The sequence below is a fragment of the Dryobates pubescens genome, chromosome 25 (assembly GCF_014839835.1).
Source record: "Dryobates pubescens isolate bDryPub1 chromosome 25, bDryPub1.pri, whole genome shotgun sequence".
In the NCBI taxonomy this organism is placed as follows: Eukaryota; Metazoa; Chordata; class Aves; order Piciformes; family Picidae; genus Dryobates; species Dryobates pubescens.
The window spans coordinates 16,253,483-16,275,138 of NC_071636.1; the positions used below are offsets into that span (position 1 = coordinate 16,253,483).

Below are 21,656 nucleotides of genomic sequence, written 5' to 3' on the forward strand. Positions count from 1 at the left end.
GGTTGGTGTGACCTAAGTGCCAGAACCCAGCACTTGGCCTTGTTCAATCTCATCCCATTGGCCACAGCCCATGGATCCAGCCTGGCCAGGACCCTCTGTGGAACCTTCAACCCTCCAGCAGATCAACACTGCCACTCAATCTTGTGTCATCTGCCAACTTTACTGAAGGTGCCCTTGACACTCATTCAGGTCATTGATAAAGAGATCATTAAAAGAAGCAAAACAAACAAACACAATCTCAAAACCCAAAGAAAACAAAAAAAGATATAAAAAGCCTTCAATTTGAGGTGCTCCCACACAGAGGGTTGTCCCCAGTCTACAAGAGATACTCTCAAGCTCCAGGAACATGAAACCCCCCAAGTTTGCTTTCATAGGAGCCCAGAAAACTTTAAGACAGATGAGGTCTGCCAGGCCTCTGACTGAACATCTGCCCTAAAAAACTGGGGGGGAAAAACCCCAGAAAACCAAAGACATTTTAACCCCTGGTTCCTTCTGCTCATACCTGTAAAACGTGGTGTTGGCAGGGCCCTGCTGGGCAAGGATGTAACCACCACGGATGTGCAGGTTGATGTGTTCCAGAGGAGCTGGCAAAGTCCTGAATTGTCCTCTAAACCCAACATATTCATCCTGTAAGTGTTTAAAAAACATAAAAAATACTTAGGACAAAAATAGGTTTGGAATCACCATTTCAAAACAAGTCCCAGGGCAGAGTCTTGCAGCTGGCTCGGGCACAAATTCAGGCTGGGTGCAGAGAGGGTTGAGAGCAGCCATGAAGAAAGAGACTTGGGGGTGCTGGGTGCTGAGCAGCTCCCCAGGAGCCAGCAGTGCCCTCATGCAGCTCAGCAGGCAGCTGTGTGCTGGGCTGCAGCCAGAGGAGTGTGGGCAGCAGGGTAGGAGAAGGGATTCTGCCCCTTGGCTCTGTTCTGCTCAGACCTCACCTCCAATCCTGCCTCCAGTTCTGGTGTCCCCAGCAGGAGGAGGACACAGAGCTGCTAGAGTGAGTCCAGAGGAGGTCACAAAAGTGATCTAAGGGCTGGAGCAGCTCTGCTGTGAGGACAGGCTGAGGAGGCCTGGGGGTGCCTGTCCTGGGTGTTCAGCCTGGAGAGGAGGAGTCTCCAGGGGGACCTTAGAGCTGCCTTCCAATAGCTGAAGGGATCCTGCAGGAAGGCTGAAGAGAGACTTTTCCTGAGGGTGTCTAGAGACAGGCCAAGGGGGAATGGTTTGAAGCTGAGAGGGAGCAGGGCTAGACTGGAATTGAGGAAGAAGTTCTTCAGCAGGAGGGTGGTGAGACTCCGGCACAGGTTGCCCAGGGAAGCTGCTGTGGACGCCTCCTCCCTGAGGGTGTTCAGGGGCAGGTTGAATGCAGCCTTGAGCAGCTGAATCTAGCTGAGAGGCATCACTGACCATGGTGAGGAGGGTGGAGGTGATGACCTCTGAGGCCCCTTCTAACCTGAGCCACTTTTGGACTCTGAAAAGCTACCAGCAGGCAGCGCCCCCTGCAGGTCCTTACCGTGTGGAAGTCATACCAGCGGGCGTTCGGGAGGTAGGCGCTGACCTCTCTGGCCCCCTGCAATCAAACAGGTTAGTCTCCAGTTAAAGCCAAAAACTGCAGAAGAGCTCAAGTCCCTTCCCAGTATTTTCATCTGGCTTTTAGTATTTTTTTCCCCCAGCTTCTTGGCTATTTCTATCCCCAAATGCTTCACCTGTTCCAGCACAGGGCTGATGAGCAAGGCTGGGCCCCACAGAAACTGCTGGTAGATGTCCCATGTTGCTCTGTCTTCCACAAACCTGCCAAGAGACAGAAGCATGGTCAGACCCTCAAGGTTGGACTTTCATGGAATGATTACATTGCTTTGGTTGGAAAAGACCTTTGAGATCACAGAATCAAAGAAGGGCCTAGGATGGAAGGGACCTTAAAGACCATCTGATTGCAACACCGGCTCTGCCATGGGCAGCAAGACCTCCTACCATACCATGTGTGTCAAGATCATCCAGTCCAAGCATTCTCTGTCAAGGCTGGGGCTAGCCCATGGTCCTCAGCACCACAACTCCTTGGCTTTTAAAGCCCTCCAGACATGGGAACTCCATTGTTGCCCTGGCCAGCCTGATCTAAGTCTTAACAAACCTTTCAGAGAAGAAATTTCTCCTAATGTCCAACCTAAACCTCACCTGGCACAACTTGAGGCCACTTCCTCTCATCCTATCCCTCATTCCTTGGGAGAAAAGGCCAACCTCAACCTCATTCCAAACTCTTGTCAAGGGAGTTGTAGAGGGCCATGAGGTCTCCTCTCAGACTCCTCCAGGTTAAACAATGCCAGCTCCCTCAGCTGCTCCTCACCAGCTCTGTTCTCCAGAACTGATTTTTGCTGTTTTAACAGAAAAATCACTGGAATGGAGGAAAAAAACCACAGCTTTTAATGAGGAATACAGGAATCCTGTGGTCTTCAGCAGAGATGCTGGAATCTTATCAGTGGGGATCTCCTCAGTGGTCATCAATATCTAAAAGGCAAGGGGTCAAGAAGGTGGGGGCCAAGTGGATTGGGCCAGACTTGTCAGCGGTGCCCAGGGACAGGGCAATGGGCAACAGACACAAAGAGGAACCCAGGAAGTTCCATCTGACCAGGAGGAGAAACTTCTTTGGTGTGACGGTGCTGGAGACCTGGAGCAGGCTGCCCAGAGCGGTGGTGGAGTCTCCTTCTCTGGAAAGCTTCCAAACCTGCCTGCTCACTGAGATCCTGGGCAACCCGCTGTGGGTGTCCTTGGTGGAGCAGTGGGGTTGCATGGGGCATCCCCAGAGGTCCCTCCCAACCCCACCGTGCTAGGATTCTGTGTCAGCTCGTGGTTTGGACTGCAACACTCTGTGCTGGGTTAGGAACTGTTGGAGGGCCGAGCCCAGAGAGTGGTGGTGAATGGTGCCACAGCCAGCTGGCAGCCAGGCACCAGTGGTGTGCCCCAGGGATCAGTGCTGGGCCCCATCCTCTTTAACATCTTCATTGATGATATGGATGAGGGGGTTGAGTCAGTCATCAGCAAGTTTGCAGATGACACCAAGCTGGGAGCAGATGTTGGTCAGTTAGAGGGCAGAAGGGCTCTGCAGAGGGACCTCGACCCACTGGACAGATGGGCAGAGGCCAATGGGATGGCATTTAACAAGGCCGAGTGCCAGGTGCTGCACTTTGGCCACAGCAACCCCATGCAGAGCTACAGGCTGGGGTCAGAGTGGCTGGAGAGCTGCCAAACAGAGAGGGACCTGGGGGTGATGATTGACACCTGCCTAAACATGAGCCAGCAGTGTGCCCAGGTGGCCAAGAAGGCCAATGGCATCCTGGCCTGTATTAGGAATAGTGTGGCCAGCAGGAGCAGGGAGGTCATTGTGGCCCTGGACTCTGCATTGGTTAGGCCACACCTTGAGTCCTGTGTCCAGTTCTGGGCCCCTCAGTTTAAGAAGGACATCGAGACACTTGAAGGTGTCCAGAGAAGGGCAACAAGGCTGGGGAAAGGCCTTGAGCACAGCCCTGTGAGGAGAGGCTGAGGGAGCTGGGGTTGTTTAGCCTGGAGAAGAGAAGGATCAGGGGTGACCTCATTGCCCTCTACAACTCCCTGAAAGGTGGTTGTAGACAGGAAGGGGTTGGTCTCTTCTCCCAGGCTACCAGCACCAGAACAAGGGGACACAGTCTCAAGCTGTGCCAGGGGAGGTTTAGACTGGAGGTGAGGAGAAAGTTCTTCACTGAGCGAGTCGTTCGCCATTGGGATGTGCTGCCCAGGGAGGTGGTGGAGTCGCTGTCCCTGGAGGGGTTCAAGGGGAGATTGGACGTGGCACTTGGTGCCATGGTCTAGTTGTGAGGTCTGTTGGGACAGGTTGGACTTGATGATCCTTGGGGTCTCTTCCAACCTTAGTTATACTGTGAGACTGTGACTGGAGACGGAGAGGCCACACTTACTCGTGGAGGACAGGACGGATCACGGTGCTGCCATGAGCGTGGGCTTCAAACATCAAGGTGTACAAGTAGGGCAAGAGGCTGTAGCGGATGTTGAGCACTGTCCTAGAGAGGTCTTCAAAGGTTGAATTCCAGGAGACAGGATCTTGCCTCTGGAAAAGAGAAAAGAGTCAAATTTTGCACAGGGTTAATTTGATGGGAAGAGATAAACTGATGACATGGGGTGGGGTGGGATGGGATGACGGGGTGACCAGTTCTCCAGGGCTCAGTGCTAAGGTAAATTCTCTTCATTATCATTACCAAGGGTCTGGGTGAGGGATCAAGGCCACCTCAGTGAATCTGCAGGTGACACTAAGCTGGGTGGCAGTATTGGTCTGCTAGGGGTGGGTAGGAAGGTTCCACAAGGGGATCTGACCAGGTTGGATCCATGGGCTGAAGCCACTGCTGGCTCATGATGAGTTTCTCATCACCTAGCACCCCCAAGTCTCTTCATTCAGGGCTGCTCTCAACCCACTCTGCACCCAGGCTGAGGTTTGTGCCTGAGGTTGGCCTGAGCCAGCTGCAGGACCTTGCACTTGGACTTGCTGGCACTCATGCAGTTGTCCCTGAAGTTCAGCCATGTGGAGGTGGTTGGATTGAGTAGAATTGAAAGATGTGAAACATGAACTATTTTTTAATTTCCAGATCTGGCATTTTTACCTAAAAATAGTGACTGAAAAACTATGGGAAATGGGGGGGGAAGGGAAATTCAGGGGGAAGAAAACCCAACCATCTCTCACCCTCCTTTTGTTCTCATTGTGGTTCCTTGAGTAGGGGTAGAAAGCACCAAGCTCCATCCAGCGAGCACACATCTCGTACTCAGAGTCTTTGAAGAAGCCACAGATGTCTGCTCCAGTCTGGAAGGGGGAAGCCAAGAGCAGCCACTGACAAAACTGCACACTGCAGTTAGCCAAAGAAATAATACATAAAAGGCAAGAAACCAGGAGCTTACATAAGATATTCCAAAGAGGCTGAAGTCCAGCATTCCTGCAAGGAAAAAAAAGACCAAGGAGATGAGTTCAATATTTCAGTGGGTTTGGTTTGGGGAGGGTTGAGAAGATGGAGAATGAGACAGGGAGAAGGATGTCCAGAATTCCCTCAGGCATGATGCTTCTGAAGCAGAAAAGCAGCAAATTTGAGGCAGGGAGGTGACAGTGACTGCATTTGAGTCCAACTCCTGAAGGCAGCATCAGGGGGGGGTCTTAACAGGTGCTAAGAATTCATAGAATGGTAGCCTGGTGGGGTTGGAAGGGATCTCTGGAGATCACCCAGTCCAACCTCCCTACTCCAGCAGGGCACCCAGGAGCACAGCAGTTTGCCCAGGAGCACAATGGCCAGGGAGGTTTGGAAGCTCTCCAGAGAAAGAGATGCCACAACCTCTCTGGGCAGCCTGCTCCAGGCCTCCACCATCCTCGAAGTCAACAAGTGGCTCCTGATGGAAATTCCTGGGTTCCAGTTTGAGCCCTTTGTCCTGTCACTGGGCACCACTGAGAAGAGTCTGGCCCTATTCTCTTGCCCCCCACCATTTAGGTCTTGCTGAGCACTGATCAGATCCCCTCTGGGGCTGCTCTTCTCTGGGCTCAACAGCCCCAGGTCTCCTCACAGAGCTGCTCCAGGCCTTCAGCATTTGTGCAGTTTCCACTGGACTCTCTCCAGCAGTTCCCAGTCTCTCTTGAACTGGGGAGTCCAGAATAGAACCCAGGACTCCAAGTGTGATCTCACTAGGGAAAAGTAGAGGGGTGGGAGAACCTCCCACAACCTTCTGGTCACACTCTTCTTCATGCACCCCAGGACACCGTCAGCCCTCTTGGCCAGTGAGGACACATTGCTGGCTCATGGACAACTTCTCCACCAGCACTCCCAGGTCCTTCTCTGTGGAGCTGCCTCCCAGCAGGTCACCCCTCACTTGCACTGGTTCAGCAGGTTGTTCCTCCACAGGGGCAGGACCTTGCTTTTGTCCTGGTTGAGCTTCACAAAGTTAAAAAATGTTGAAGAGGAATGAAAACTGTTCCAGAAGAGAGTGGCTGAAGTGCTGCAGGTCTGGTGCTCAACTCAGCAGCCTCATTTGGGGGGGGAGGGGTTGCCCCAAAAATGTGTTAGTGAGGAGGAAAGCAAGAAGCAGCACAGTGCCAGGTTGTGCCAGCTTACCAATGATGGATTTAGTGAGCTGGTCCCAGGCTGCAGTGTTGTCCCCAAACCAGTGTCCTGCCCACTTTCCACTGGAGGGGTAGGTTGAGCGGGTGATGACGATTCCTCGCTCCTTGGTGACCCTCTGCAGAGCTCTGGGAAAAGAAACCAACAGGGTGAGAACCAAGATGATTGTGGAACATCTCCTGCATGATTTCAAAACTAAAGCTGCTCCTCAGGAGCAGGAGCAGCCACAAACCCAACCAAGATGGAGCCTTTCCTTGGGATTCACAGTGCTCCACAGGTCTGCAGACACCGAGGGTTGAGTGTCAGCCAAGCGATGGTTAGAAAATGGATTGGCCAAGGGTGGAGGCACCGAATGAAGGATTTCCAGTGAAGGCTGAGAAAAGAGCAGCCCAGTGGAGGACTCAGGATCACAGAATGGTTTGATTTGGAAGGGACCTTCAAGATCAACCAGCTCCCACTCCCTTGCCAAGGGCAGGGACACCTCCCACTAGATCAGGTTGCTCAGGGCCTCCTCCAACCTGGCCTTGAACACCTCCAGGCTTGAAGCTTCCCCAGCTTCTCTTGGAAACCTCTTCCAGGTCAAGAGTGTTAAGAAATTAAAAACTATGAATAAATTGCAAATTATAAATGAGGAATTCTGGAATTATAAAGTATCAAGGGACACACCATAAACTAGCAATAAATCACAGATTATGGATTGCATGGCAAGTCAGGTTAGAAACCTGCAATCAAAACTTGAAAGTAGAAATGCAAATGGAAATAATGGAAAGAGAACTAGGAAATAGAAACAGGGACAGCTGTGGAGCAAAGCAGATAAGCAGTGCCACTTTCTGCCAGAAGACTCCAGCCTCCACCCTCAACTCTCCAGCCTGTCTGGCCAGAAGAGGTGAACAGAACTGGAATGCCAACGTACTGCAGGGTGGCCTTGGTCTCCGACCAGCCGTAGAGGTTGTGGACGTCGTAGTGCCGCACCGGGGTCCCGTCTGGGAGGTGCTGCACACCTTCCATGCAGGTGGTATTGAAGCTCAGCCCCATCTGTGGCTCGCCCAGCTCTGTGGAACAGGGAGAAGGGACACTTGGGATGGGAAAGTCATAGCCCAGTTCCAGCCACTCAGTCCCAAGCCTGGAACCTTCATGGGACTGCTGTGACTCAAATGCAGGACCCAGCACTTGGCCTTGTTGAATCTCATCCCCTTGGTCTCAGCCATGGATGCAGCCAGGCCAGGTCCCTCTGTGGAGCCTTCAACCCTCCAGCATAGAGTCATAGAATCAACAAGGTTGGAAAAGACCTCAAAGATCATCAAGTCCAAGCTGTCACCCAACACCTCAGGACTACTAAGCCATGGCTCCAAGTGCCACGTCCAATCCCCTCTTGAACACTTCCAGGGATGGGGACTCCACCACCTCCCTGGGCAGCACATTCCAATGACGAACGACTCTCTCTGGGAAGAACTTTGTCCTCACCTCCAGCCTAAACTTCCCCTGGTGCAGCTTGAGGCTGTGTCCTCTTGTTCTGGTGCTGGGTGCCTAGGAGAAAAGACCAACCCCCACCTGGCTACAACCTCCCTTCAGGGAGTTGGAGAGAGCAAGAAGGTCTTCCCTGAGCCTCCTCTTCTCCAGGCTAAGCAACCCCAGCTCCCTCAGCCTCTCCTCATAGGGCTATGCTCAAGGCCTCTCCCCAGCCTTGTTGCCCTTCTCTGGACACCTTCAAGTCTCTCAATGTCCTTCTTCAATTGAGGGGCCCAGAACTGGACACAATACTCAAGGTGTGGCCTAACCAGTGCTGAGCACAGGGCACAATGACCTCCCTGCTCCTGCGGGCCACACTATTCTTGATGCAGGCCAGGATGCCATTTGCCTTCTTGGCCACCTGGGCACACTGCTGGCTCCTGTTCAGCTGGCTGTCAATCAGTACAGATCAACACTGCCCCTCCATTTGCATCATCTTGAGTGGTTGTCTCCTCCTTTTATGTATTTCTGTGGTTATTTTTTATTCTTCTTAAATAAAACCTTCTTGATTTTCTGAAACTGGATCTCAAAAACTTGGGAAATGCTGAGGTTCAGTTTCAGAGATCTGGGAAATGCTGACATGCACTTCCAGAAACTGAGGAGTCTGGAAAATTTGAATGAAAAAATGGATACATTTCTGATATTTTATTCCCTAAGTTTAGTAAATGCTAAAAATGAGTCCCAGAAATGGAAGGGATGCTCAGAAGTTTGGGAAATGCCAAATTTCTCTTTCAGAAATCCTGGGAATTCACCAATTGTGTTGCATATGTGAGAGACTAAATCTTGTCTCTTCTGGTGTGACTCAACAAAGATGAAATCACCTTTGCTGCTTGCCCAGACAATAGCTGAAGTGTATTGGGCAGAGCCACTGGAAGGACTCTGGGAAGGTGCAGAGATAAGGATTGCTCACAGGAGACTGCAGCTGGCCTGGAAATGGGCAGAGGCCAATCGACCTAAAAACTGTATAAAAGATCTGAGCAACTACTGCCTGAGGGCAAGGGCAAGGGCAAGCGAGGGGAAGGGCAAGGGCAAGCGAGGGGAAGGGCAAGGGCAAGCGAGGGGAAGGGCAAGGGCAAGCGAGGGGAAGGGCAAAGGCAAGCGAGGGGAAGGGCAAAGGCAAGCGAGGGGAAGGGCAAGGGCAAGCGAGGGGAAGGGCAAAGGCAAGCGAGGGGAAGGGCAAAGGCAAGCGAGGGGAAGGGCAAGGGCAAGCGAGGGGAAGGGCAAGGGCAAGCGAGGGGAAGGGCAAAGGCAAGCGAGGGGAAGGGCAAAGGCAAGCGACGGCAAGGGCAAAGGCAAGCCGGGGCAAGGGCAAGGGCAAGCCTGGGCAAGGGCAAGGGCAAGCCGGGGCAAGGGCAAGGGCAAGCCGGGGCAAGGGCAAGGGCAAGCCGGGGCAAGGGCAAGGGCAAGCCGGGGCAAGGGCAAGCGAGGGCAAGCCGGGGCAAGGGCAAGGGCAAGCCGGGGCAAGGGCAAGGGCAAGCCGGGGCAAGGGCAAGCAAGGGCAAGCGAGGGCCCTTACACTCAGAAATTTAGGAAATGCTGAAAGTAATGGTCAGAAATTTAGACATTCTGAGGCCTGTGTTCAGAAATGGAGGTGGACTTCCTAGCACAGGCTCAGAGAAGGGCAACAAGGCTGAGGAGGGGTTTGGAGCACAGCCCTGTGAGGAGAGGCTGAGGGAGCTGGGGTTGCTTAGCCTGAAGAAGAGGAGGCTCAGGGGAGACCTTATTGCTGTCTGCAACTACCTGAAGGGAGGTTGTAGCCAGGTGGGGGTTGGGCTCTTCTCCCAGGCACCCAGCACCAGAACAAGAGGACACAGTCTCAAGCTGTGCCAAGATGTGCTCTCTTCCCAGAAAGAGAGATTGGCCATTGGCATGTGCTGCCCAGGGAGGTGGTGGAATCCCCATCCCTGGAGGTGTTTAGGAAGAGACTGGATGAGGCACTTGGTGCCATGGCTGAGTTGATTAGATGGTGTTGGGTGATAAGGTTGGACTCTTATCTCGAAGGTCTTTTCCAACCTGGTCCATTTCATTCCATTCTAATCCAGATTTGGATGCCTAACTTTGAACTTTTCTGCCCCATCTAGGTTCTAAAAAAACCAGATTTTTGGGGGGCTGTAAAAGACTTTTAAGGGTCATCAAGTCCAATTCTACCCCAGAGTGACCCAAAGCATCAGACTCACGTGGCATGTAGGGGGGGAAGTTCAGCTCCTCGTTCCTGCAGCCGTCGACGGCGCCACTGATGAAGCTGGCAGGTTCGTTCATGTCCTGCAAGCAGCAAAGGGGACACCAGGTGAACAACTTCCTCTAAAAGTCAGGCAATTTGTTCCTTTTCGGCTGAGTTCAGTTTTTCTCCTGCTGTCTCAGTCCCTTGGTCAGCATGGTAAGGGAGGCAGAACCTGGAGCCCCTCTTATCAATGCTGTTTCTGCATGAGGGCAGATTTGCCTCTGTGAGAAGCTGAACTCAACAGAACCCAGCTCCAGCTATGGAAACGGACACCAAACCAGGCGGCCTTTTAGATGCTGTTGTGTGATAGGCTGGGCTTGATGATCTTGAAGGTCTTTGCCAACCTGGTTAATTCTGTATTCTGTATCTGTTTTGGGCCCTTCACTGGAAAAAGGACTTTGAGGCTCTGGAGCAGGTGCAGAGAAGGGCAACCAAGCCTGGGAAAGGTCTGGAGAACAGGGCTGGGAGGGAGCTGGGGGTGTACAGCCTGCAGTAGAGGAGGCTGAGGGGAGACCTAATTGCTCTCTACACCTCCCTGAAAGGAGGCTAGAGCCAGGTGGGGGTTGATCTCTTCTCCCTGGTGACAGGTGGTAGGACAAGAAGAAAAGGCCTCAAGTTGCACCAGGGATGGTTTAAGTTGGACATGAGAAGAAAGTTCTTGCCCCACAGGTTTCTCAAAGACTGTCACAGGCTGGCCAGGGAGGTGGTGGAGTCCCCATCCCTGGAGGTGTTCAAGCAACATGTGGGGCCATGGTTTGATGGCCATGGTGGTGTTGGGTTGATGGTTGGAGTCTATGATCTCAGAGGGCTTTTTCCATCCAGATGATTCTCTGAGTCTATAAATTACTGAAATCTCTGAACTTGGTAATGAAGGCTCTCGACCCTGGGGCTGCTGCTGGTCCCCTGGTTACAACAGTAACGACAGTCCTTCAAATGATGAAATCCCAGAATCCTAGCACTGTGGGGCTAGAAAGGCCCTCCGAAGATCATCCAGTCAAACCCCCCAGGTAAAGCAGGGTCACCCACAGCAGCTTGCCCAGGATCTCAATGTCCAGCTGGGTTTGGAATGTCCCCAGGGTAGGAGACTCCACAACCTGGTCTAGTAGGAGGCTGTCCCTGCCCAGGGTAGGGGCTTGGAACTAGATGATCTTAAAGGTCCTTTCCCACATAACCCAGTCTCTGATCCCCTGGAGAACATCACCACTGCAGAAAAGCCAACAGGCAGGTCAGCAGGAAATAATGATTTAAGAAAGTCTGAGACATCCTAATTGCACAACAAGGTGAGAACATCCTTCCTCCAAAGAAAGGTGTCCAAAGGTGTCCATCCTGGGTGTTAGGAGAAACTTTCACCACCAGAAGAAACCTCCTGACGGAAAGGGTTCTCAAAGAAGTTCTTCAGTGTGAGGGTGGTGAGACTCTGGCACAGGCTGCCCAAGGAGGCAGCTGAATCCCAATACTTGGAGCTGTTTCAGAGACTCAGCGATGTGGTGCTGAGGGCCATGGTTGAGCACCAGCCTTGGCTGAGTTAGAGGATGGTTGGACTGGGTGGTCTCGAGCATCTTTCCCAAACAAAAGCATTCTGGTGGCCTCAGGGCATTGGAGAGGTTTTGAGATGTTGCCAGCCAATCTTAGGGTTAAAAACCCACAGAGAAATCTCAGGAATTGACTCATTTTTTTCACACTTACAATCCAGAGGCCATCAAACTTCATGCTCAGGGATGCATTTCGTGGGTTGGAGTAGACCTCAGCGATTTCCCTCTCCCACCATTCCTGGGTGGAATTGCGTAAGAAATCTGGAAAGGCTGCGTGGGCTCGGTAGAACTGTGGGAAGAGAAGAGAAACAAAGCTCTGAGACAGGACCAAAGTGTTGGGATTTCATTTAATCTCTTAAAACAAACAGAAATCTGACTTTTTTCCCTTACAAAGTTCACCATTTCCTCGCAGTTTGTAGAGGCAGAAAAGTTTGAGAGTTTCTGCCACTCGCTCCGATGTTACTTTAGGATTTCTTGATGTTAGAATCCCAGACTGGCTCAGGCTGGGAGGGACCTCAGCAGCCATCTCCTCCAACCTCCCTGCTGTAGGCAGGGATGCCTCAAAACTAGACTTGGCTGGTCAAGGCCTCATCCAACCTGGCTTTGAACACCCCCAGGGAGGAGACATCCATGACCTCCCTGGGCAGCCTGTGCCAGAGTCTCACCACCCTCAAACTGAAGAGCTTCTTCCTCAGCTCCAGGCTAACCCTGCTGTGCCTCAGCTTCATTCCCCCTTGCCCTGTCTCCAGACCACCCTCAGGAAAAGTCTCTCTGCAGCCTTCCTGCAGGATCCCTTCAGCTATCGGCAGGCAGCTCTAAGGTGCCTCTGGAGTCTCTTCCTCTCCAGGCTGAACACCCCCAGCTCCCTCAGCCTGTCCTCATAGCAGAGGTGCTCCAGCCCTTGGATCATCTTTGTGGGCTCCTCTGGAATCACTCCAACCTTCTTCTGCTGGGGACACCAGAACTGGAGGCAGGATTGGAGGTGAGGTCTGAGCAGAGCAGAGCCAAGGGGCAGAATCCCCTCTGCTGCCCTGCTGCCCACACTCCTCTGGCTGCAGCCCAGCACACAGCTGCCTGCTGGGCTGCATGAGGGCACTGCTGGCTCCTGGGGAGCTTCTCACCAACCAACTCCCCCAAGCCTCTTTCCTCAGGGCTGCTCCCAACACTCTCTGCACCCAGCCTGGTTTTGTGCCTGGGGTGGGCCTGACCCAGGTGCAGTGCCTTGCACTGGGGCTTGTTGAACCTCATGCAGTTGCCACTGGCTCATTTCTGAGAACTGCTTGAGGTTCAACAAGCTCTGCTTGAAAACTGGCCCCTTTTTTCATCCAACTTCTGATTTTTGATCCAAGATCAAATTGTTTTTCAGCCAGTTCCATCATGTCAGATATCCTTTCATGACTTTGCTGCTCCCTCCCTGTTTGTGTCAGTCACCTAAAGTTCTTCACCTTTCCTTACCTTCACCTGCGTTTCTACGTCCGCGCTGCTGTTGACTTCTACGTTGGGAAGATCTGGCCAGACCTAGCAGGAGGAAGATGTTAAAACAACAAAGATTTACAAATGAATGTCAACATCAAGAAAGCTTTGCCACAGTGGCATCTGATGGCAACCCAAGCTGGAGCCATCACCAGCACTCAATGTGTCAACAGAATCTGGGGCTAAGGAGTGGTGCTAGACGTCCTCTCCCCAGCATCAAACATGATGTGTTCATTATCAGCATTTGGATTATTTTATCCTCAAATCCTGGGGTCAGTTTTGGGCTCCTCACCCCAAGAAGAACATGGAGGGGTCAGACTATGTCCAGAGAAGGGCAACAAAGCTGGGGAAGGGTCTGGAAAACAATGCTGGGGAGGAGCAGCTGCGGGAGATGGGGGTGATCAGCCTGGAGAAGAGAAGGCTGAGGGGAGAGCTCATTGCTCTCTACAGCTCCCTGAAAGGAGGCTGCAGCCAGGTGGGGGTTCGGCTCATCTCCCAAGGAGTAAGTGAGAAGGTGAGAGGAAATAGTCTCAAGCTGTCCCAGGGGAGGTTTAGGTTGGACATGAGGAACAATTTCTTCCCCTTAAGGGTTGTCTATGCCCAGGTCAGTGGTGGAGTCCCCATCCCTGGAGCAATGGAGATGTGGTGCTGAGGGACGTGGCTTAGTGGTGACCTGGCAGTGCTGGGTTCATGGTTGGAGTCAACGATCAATCTCAAAGATCTCTTCCAACCAGCATCAAGTGAGGGAAAACAAGGGAAAACAGCCTCAAGTTACACCAGGAGATGTTTAGGTTGGGGATTAGGAGAACTTTCTTTGCTGCAAGAGTGGTCAGGCCTTGGAACAGGCTGCTCAGGGAGGTGGTGGAGTCACTGTATCCTGGAAGTGTTCAAGAAACCTGGGGACACGGATCGGTGGCCATGGTGGTGTTGGGTTGAAGGTTGGACATGATCTTCAAGGTCTTTTGCAATGTTAATGACCCTCTAGTAAAAGAGGCAGCACCTTCCCATAGACAATGTCGTTGCTGTCGGGCCATTTGATGAAGACATCCTTCTCCACGCCTCGGGTGAAGGTCGGGTAATCGGTTTCATTACCAGATATGGTTGGGTCCTGAAACGGAAAGGGGATACAGTTTCATGGGGTTTCTTTCCTGTTACACCATGATGCCACCTCAAAGCACGCCTGGACACTCACCAGGATGAGGATAAACCTCATTCCTTCTTGATGGAGCTTATCAATCAGAGCTGGCAAGCCACTGAAGCGTGGGCTGAGGGTGAAGTCCAGTTGCCGCAGCATGTAGTCGATGTCCGTGTACTGCACATCCTGCAGGTCACACACAGAAGACACTGGAAGAGGGCTTTGTTCTCATCACCTGCATGATGTCATCCATCAGCAGCCTCAGCCGTTTGCAAAAGCAGAGAAAACTCCTCATTTTTAATTGAGTTTAAATTAATTGAGTTAAATGAGTTTAATTCTGCTGTTCTTCAACTGTAAAATTGGAATTTGCTGCAGCTTGAAGCTGGGGCAAACACAGAAACCCTGAATCCCAGGACAGTGAGGGTTGGAAGGGACCTCTGGAGATCATCTAGTCCAACCCCCCTGCTAAAGCAAGGGCATCCAAAGCAGCTTGCCCAGGATCACAATGGCCAGCTGGGTTTGGAATCTCCCCAGAGAAGGGAACTCCACAACCTCTCTGGGATCCAGGCCTCTACCATCCTCACAACAAAGAAGTTTCTCCTCCTATTCAGGTGGAACCTCCTGGGTTCCTGTTTGTGCTCCTTGTCCTGTCCCTGGGCACCACTGAGAAGAGCCTGGCTCTGCCCCCCTCCCCATTCCCTTTAGCTGAGTAGATTTCCTCTGGGGCTGCTCTTCCCCAGACTCAACAGCCCCAGGGCTCCTCACAGAGCTGCTCCAGGCCCCTCAGCACCTTCACAGCCTCCACTGGATGCTCTCCAGTAGTTCCCTGTCTCTCTTGAACTGGGGAGCCCAGAACTGGACCCAGCACTCCAGATGTGGCCTCCCTTGACCTGCTGGCCACATTCTTCTTCATGCACCACAGAGGACCACCAGCCTTCTTGGCCATAAGGGCACACTGCTGGCTCATGGACAACTTGCTGTCCACCAATACTCCCAGGCCCTTCTGAACAGGGCCACTCTCCAGCACGTCACCCCTCACTTGTCCTGCTGCAGGGGATTGCTGCTCCTCAGAGTTAATTTCATTTGCTTCCTTTGGGTTTCTTTTTAAAAGGCAGAAAAGGCTGAACTATGCCATCAGCCATAGGATTAATTTTGCTGCTTTCAGTTAGAAGATGCCCCAAAGCCAGTGAAATTGTGGTGAAGCTCCAGTTTTTATGGCTCTCAACCTACATGAGGGATCCTGGCTGCTTTCATGTCCGCCACCAGCTGGGCGACTTCGCTGTCGTTTGAGTATCCGTAGCGGCACAACTGGAATCCCAGTGACCAGTAGGCAGGCATGATAGGTCTCCCAATCACCTGAAAGCATGGAAGAAAGAAATCTTATTGCAAAAGGGTTCAATCAGAACTTAAGAGAAAAAAATAGAAGCCAAACAAAAGAAGCAAAAATCTGAAGCACTGGCTCCTCCCCCACCAAAAAAACCCAAAGCTCCCAAAACTGTGACCCAAAACAAACATAAACCACCCCCAAAGCCCTAAACCCACAATTCAAACCTGAAATAAACCCCAACCCAAAAGCCCTAAAACCACCAAGCCCTAAAACCAGGGGGGAAAATGACCCAAAACCCCTAAATTCACAAATCAAAGCTAAAACCCTCACAAAAGCCCTAAGAGCACACACCCCAAAAGCTCTAAGAGCACACACACCCCAAAAGCCCTAAGAGCACACACACACAACCCCCAAAAGCCCTTAAACCACAAATCAAAGCTGAAAAAAATCCTAGAGCCCAAAGCCCTGAAACCACAAAGCAAACCTAAAACAAACACCAACCAAAAAACCCAACCCCAAAACCAAACCAACAAAACAAAATACCACAGAAAAACCCCAAACTGAAACCCCAAAAGACTAAACCTAAAAATCACTCCCAAAAAATCCAACCAAACAGAAGAAGCAAAAATCTGAAGCACTGGCTCCTCCCCCACCAAAAAAACCCAAAGCTCCCAAAACTGTGAACCAAAACAAAAATAAAACAGCCCCCAAAGCCCTAAACCCACAATTCAAACCTGAAATGAATCCCAACACAAAAGCCCTAAACCCACCAAGAACCCTACAAACCCCAAAGCCCTAAAACCAAGGGGGGGAAAAAAAAGACCCAAAATGCCTAAACTCACAAATCAAAGCTAAAACCCTCACAAAAGCCCTAAGAGCACACACACCCCAAAAGCCCTAAGAGCACACACCCCAAAAGCCCTAAGAGCACACACACACAACCCCCAACAGCCCTTAAACCACAAATCAAAGCTGAAAAATATCCCAGAGCTCAAAGCCCTAAAACCATAAAGCAAACCTAAACCAAACACCAACCAAAGATCCCCAACCCCAAACCAACAAACCAAACAAAACCCCCAAAAAAACCCCAAACCAAACCAACAAAGCAAAATACAACACGAAAAACCCAAACTGAAACCCAAAAGGGCTAAATACAAAAATCAGCCCCAAAAAAATCCAACCCAAACTCCAAACCAAGCCAAAAACAACCCCACCAAAAAGGCCCAACCCCAACACCTCCAACCCAACTAAACCAACCCAAAACCCCCAACCCAACAGGAAAGTTCGAACCCCAAAACCAACTCAGCAAAACCAAAACCACCACCAAAAAGCCCAACCCAGCCCCTGACCCAACTGAATTAACCAAACAAGCAAACAAACCAACCCCAAAAAACTCCAGCCCAAACCAACAAAACCAAAAAGCAACAACAAAACTCAGCCCCCAGAACAAACCCCGACCCAAACTGACCCCAAGCCACAGCCCCAAAGCCCCAACCCCCTCTGCCTCAGCAGCAGCACCTCGGTGTACTCCTGCACCACCAGCTCTGGTGTTGGCCCCAGCACCATGTAGAAGTCCAGGATCCCCCCAATTGTGCGATAGGTCAGGGCAGGGGTGGGCTGGAATGTCACATCTGGAGGACAAGATGGAGACCAAGAGCTCAGTAGAGATGAAGAACAACAGACTGAGAAGCTCCCCAGCAGCCAGCTATGACCTCAGGCAGCCCAGCAGGCAGCTGTCTGCCGGGCTGCAGCCAGAGGAGTGTGGGCAGCAGGGCAGCAGAGGGGATTCTGCCCTTGGCTCTGCTCTGCTGAGACCCCACCTCCAATCCTGCCTCCAGTTCTGGTGTCCCCAGCAGGAGGAGGACACAGAGCTGCTGGAGAGAGTCTAGAGGATGCCACAAAGATGATCACTGGGCTAGAGAATCTCCCCTGTGAGGACAGGCTAAGGAAGAGCCCCAAGAGAAGGTCCCAGAGAGAACTTAGAGCAGCCTGCCTGAAGGAGCTACAGGAGAGCTCAGGAGGGACTTTTGACAGGAGCTTGGAGAGACAATGGTTTGAAACTTGAGCAGGGGAGATCTAGGTTGGACACCAGGAGAGTGGTGAGACACTGGGACAGGCTGCCCAGGTAGATCATGGATGTCTCCTCCTCCCTGGAGGTGTTCAAGGCTAGGTTGGATGAAGCCTTGAGCAACCTGGGCTGGTGGGAGGTGTCCCTGCCAAGACAGGGAGGTTGGAACTGAATGATATTTGGGGTCACTTCCAACTCAACCCATTCTATGAATCCAAGAGGAGTGTGGGCAGCAGGGCAGGAGAGGGGATTCTGCCCCATGGCTCTGCTCAGACCTTACCTCCAATCCTGCCTCCAGCTCTGGTGTCTCCAGCATGAGAAGGACACAGAGCTGCTGGGGTGAGGCCAGGGGAGGTCACAAAGATGATCCAAGGGCTGGAGCAGCACTGCTGTGAGGATAGGTTGGGAGAATTGGGGCTGTTGAGCCTGGAGGACCTTAGAGCAGCTTTACAGTACCTGAAGGGATCCTGCAGGAAGGCTGCAGAGAGACTTTTCCTGAGGGTGTCTGGAGACAGGACAAGGGGGAATGGTTTGAAGCTGAGGGAGAGCAGGGTTAGACTGGAGCTGAGGAAGTTCTTCAGTGTGAGGGTGGTGAGACTCTGGCACAGGCTGCCCAGGGAGTTGTGGATGCCTCCTTCCTGGGGGTGTTCAAGGCCAGGTTGGACGAAGCCTTGAGCAGCTGAGCCTGGTTGAGAGGTGTCCCTGCCCATGGTGGGGAGGTCAGAGGAGATGAAATTCTGGGGTCCCTTCCAGCCTGAGCTACCTATGAACTACAGTGGATTTTGGGGTGGGCTGGATGGTGACCTCTGGAGAGGGGTGGGAGAACAAGATGGGGACCAAGGGTTGAGTGAGGTGCAAAGTGAGGTTTGAAGAATCAGAGAGTGGAAATAAAGTGACTTTTGGTGTGTTTTTCACTTACCCATCGCATTGCTGTTGAGCAGGAGAACCCCATGAGCATTGCCATCTTCTTCCAGACCCATGTAGAAGGGCTGGAATCCATAAGAGTTCAGCTTGTACTGGAAAATAAAACACACAATCTTTTTGCACCAACACATCCACCCAGAGCTTCCCCACCACCATGAGGAGGCAGACACCCATGGAGCTCACACCATGTTGAGCATCCAACTGGAAATGGTGACCAGGAGCCACCATTTTCACCTTCCTTCCCATTTTGAGGTCAGTCTGCTCCTGACTGCTCAAGGTAGGGATGGGAAGGAAATGGACTTTTAGCTCTAAAATTTGCTCACATGAAATCACTTCCCCTCCAAATATTTCCAGGTGGCCTCTAGCAAAGACAAGCTGGTGGCTTCCTCTTTATTTGTCTTGACCCAAAATGTTCCAAAACCCTCAGGTTACAGCCCCAAGGTGGCACCACAGGCCCCCAAGGCTTTTTTGTTCTGCTGAAATCGTTGAACTTCTCTGTTCATTGACCCTTGAAGGCCTGATTCAACCCCCCCAGAGTTGGAGGACTTTGCACAGGTGTGACCCAAGAGGACAGATCAGAGAATCCCAGTCTGGTTTGGGTGGGAAGGGGCCTTTCAAGGTCATCCAGCCCACCCCCTCTGCAGTCAGCAGGGACATCCCCAACTGCAGCAGGTTGCTCAGAGCCCCAACCATCAACCAGCTTGGTCACTGTGATGAAGAAATGATGACTCACGAAGATATGGACACCCTGAAGTTCCACCAAGTGTCTCTGAACTAAATTAATAATCATGGAATCCCAGACTGGTTTGGGTGGGAAGGGACCTTTCAAGCTCATCTAATCCAGCTCCCTGCAGTCAGCAGGGACATCCCTAACCAGAGCAGGTTGCTCAGAGCCCCACATAGCCTGACCCAGAATGGTCCAGTGTGGTAATGGTTGCAATAAGCAGTGTGAGCAATCTGGCAGTGTAGGCCTGGAGCCTGACATGGTGGTAGGCTGTGTCCAGCATGGGTGCAGGAGTGGCCAGCAGCATAGCAGAACAGCGCTGTGCCTGCACCGTGTAACCAAAGCAGGACAGCGGTAGCTATAAACGCAGAGAGCTGTCTCAGAATAACAGGACACACACCTGCATCAACAATCTTGCCTGTTGTTACTGGTTTAACCAATAATCTATAGTAACAGTGTGTGGTCACTCCTGAGGGGCCAATGAAGCCATGCCAGCAGTGCCCTCCGAGTTGATATAAGTCCTAAGGGTTTTCTTACTGCGCACTTTCCTCCATGCTTTTCTTGCTAGCCTGTCAGCTCTACTGTCTGCTCTGTACCATGCTTTCACCATAGGCCTGAGCCATAGGCCTGCAATGCTGAAGCAATAAAGGACAATACTAGATCATATTGATCAGATGTATTGACTCCATTCTCCGTCGTCGCTGAAGTCCAGGGGCTGGGGCGCCTCCCACCTCTCTGGGCAACCTGGGCCAGGGTCTCCCCACCCTCAGTGTGAAACACCTCTTCCTTCTCTCCAGTCTGAATGTCCCTCTTGGAGTTCCAAGCCATCACCCCTTGGCCTGTCACAACAGGCCCTGCTTAAAATCTGTCCCCATCTCTCTTATCAGCCCCTTTAAGGACACCAGAAGGTCTCCCCAGAACCTTCCCCAGGCTGAACAGCTCCAATGCTCTCAGGCTGACCTCACAGCAGAGGGCTTCCAGCCCTCCCATCACGGTTGTGGCCTCTCCTGGACCTGCTGCATCATATCCATATCTGTCCTGTTCTGAGGACTCCAGACCTGGCTCCAGCACTGCAGGTGGGGTCTCAGGAGACCACAGCAGAGGGGCAGGATCTCCTCCCTCACCTTGCTGCCCACACTGCAGGGGACCAGCCCAGGAGATGGCTGGGTCTGGGCTGGGAGCTTATGGTTCTGGGTCACGGAATCACAGAACAGTTTTGGTTGGAGGAGACCTTTCAGATCATCCACTCCAACCACTCACCCAACACTGCCAAGCCCACCTCTAGCCCATGCCCCTCACGGTGAGCTTCTCATCGACCAACACCCCCAAGCCCCTCTCTCCACAGGGCACCTTTCCAGCCCTTCGCCCCTCACTCTTTGTCGACATGGGGGTTCCTCTGCCCCCGGTCCAGGACCGGCTGTCTCCACAGCCAACCAACAGACAACCAAAAAGCAGAAACTCCTGAACGAAAGAAGGAAACGAAAGGAGATGTTGGGGGTCTGCTCTCCACTTACTCTAGGAGGCTGGTCCCTGGTGAACATGCCCCAGGTGTGCCACTCCATGTTCCGCCGGAAGGCTGTGTGCTCGTGCTCCCCGAAGCCGAAGAGATACTGAGAGGGCAGGAGGGTGGAGATCTGGATGAACTGGTCGCTGAAGGTGAAGGTGGGCAGCTGCGAGTCCCAGCTGGGGCAGGAGAGACAATGAGGGAGCAGCAGGGGCTGGGCTCACCCCCAAGGGTCAGCCCCGCTCCCTACGAACGCCGGCAGTCAGCAGCTGGGAAGGATCTGCTGAGGTGCTCAGGAGGACTTCACCAGTGCTGGGAGTGCTTTGGAGGGGAGCTGAAGAGTTTAGAGTTCAGCTGAAATTTTCAGAGTCTAATTGAAATAATTCTTAAACTCCTTTTTTAAGAGTGCAATTCCAACTTGTCCCAGAGTGAAATGGATTATTGAGAGTTGCATTCCAATTCTTCTAGAGTTTCATTGAATTTTTAAGAGTTGAATTCCAAATTTTTTCCAGGGTGCCACTGGATTTTTAGCATTTCATTCCAATTTTGCCTGGAGCTTCATTGAATTTTTAGCGTTTCAATCCAATTTTTCTAGTGTTTAATTGACTTTGTAAGAGTTCAATTCCAATCTTTTAAGAGTTTAATTCCAAATTTTTCTAGAGTTTAATTGAATTTTTAAGAGCTTAATCCCGATTTTTCCCCAGAGTTTAATTGCATCTTTTAGAGTTTCATTCCAATGTTTTAGAATTTAATTCCAGCATTTTTTAGTTTGACTTTTTAAGAGCTTCCTTCCAGTTTTTCTAGAGCCTCCCTGAATTTTTAGCACTTCCTTCCAGTTTTTCTAGAGTCTCCCTGAATTGTTAGAGCTTCCTTCCAGTTTTTCTAGAGTCTCCCTGAATTTTTAGAGCTTCCTTCCAGTTTTTCTAGAGTCTCCCTGAATTTCTAGAGCTTCCTTCCAGTTTTTCTAGAGTCTCCCTGAATTTCTAGAGCTTCCTTCCAGTTTTTCTAGAGTCTCCCTGAATTTTTAGCGCTTCCTTCCAGTTTTTCTAGAGTCTCCCTGAATTTTTAGCACTTCCTTCCAGTTTTTCTAGAGTCTCCTTGAATTTTT

General features: G+C 51.7%; 1 protein-coding gene across 1 annotated transcript in view; it reads right to left on the bottom strand.

The window, feature by feature from the left end:
• The window catches only part of LOC104308890 (maltase-glucoamylase), a 70,286-nt gene that overhangs the window by 10,139 nt on the left and 38,491 nt on the right, over positions 1 to 21,656 (bottom strand). Inside the window, exons 27-43 of the mRNA XM_054172842.1 lie at positions 20,559 to 20,727; positions 18,316 to 18,412; positions 16,847 to 16,959; positions 15,232 to 15,357; positions 14,059 to 14,187; positions 13,867 to 13,974; positions 12,849 to 12,911; positions 11,548 to 11,682; positions 9,818 to 9,902; positions 7,045 to 7,183; positions 6,126 to 6,259; positions 4,930 to 4,964; positions 4,718 to 4,834; positions 3,942 to 4,090; positions 1,704 to 1,788; positions 1,511 to 1,567; positions 503 to 627 (exon numbers count right to left, since the gene is read on the bottom strand). Coding sequence (XP_054028817.1) covers positions 503 to 627; positions 1,511 to 1,567; positions 1,704 to 1,788; positions 3,942 to 4,090; positions 4,718 to 4,834; positions 4,930 to 4,964; positions 6,126 to 6,259; positions 7,045 to 7,183; positions 9,818 to 9,902; positions 11,548 to 11,682; positions 12,849 to 12,911; positions 13,867 to 13,974; positions 14,059 to 14,187; positions 15,232 to 15,357; positions 16,847 to 16,959; positions 18,316 to 18,412; positions 20,559 to 20,727 — 1,866 coding nt within the window. The remainder of the gene's footprint in view (positions 1 to 502; positions 628 to 1,510; positions 1,568 to 1,703; positions 1,789 to 3,941; positions 4,091 to 4,717; positions 4,835 to 4,929; positions 4,965 to 6,125; positions 6,260 to 7,044; positions 7,184 to 9,817; positions 9,903 to 11,547; positions 11,683 to 12,848; positions 12,912 to 13,866; positions 13,975 to 14,058; positions 14,188 to 15,231; positions 15,358 to 16,846; positions 16,960 to 18,315; positions 18,413 to 20,558; positions 20,728 to 21,656) is intronic.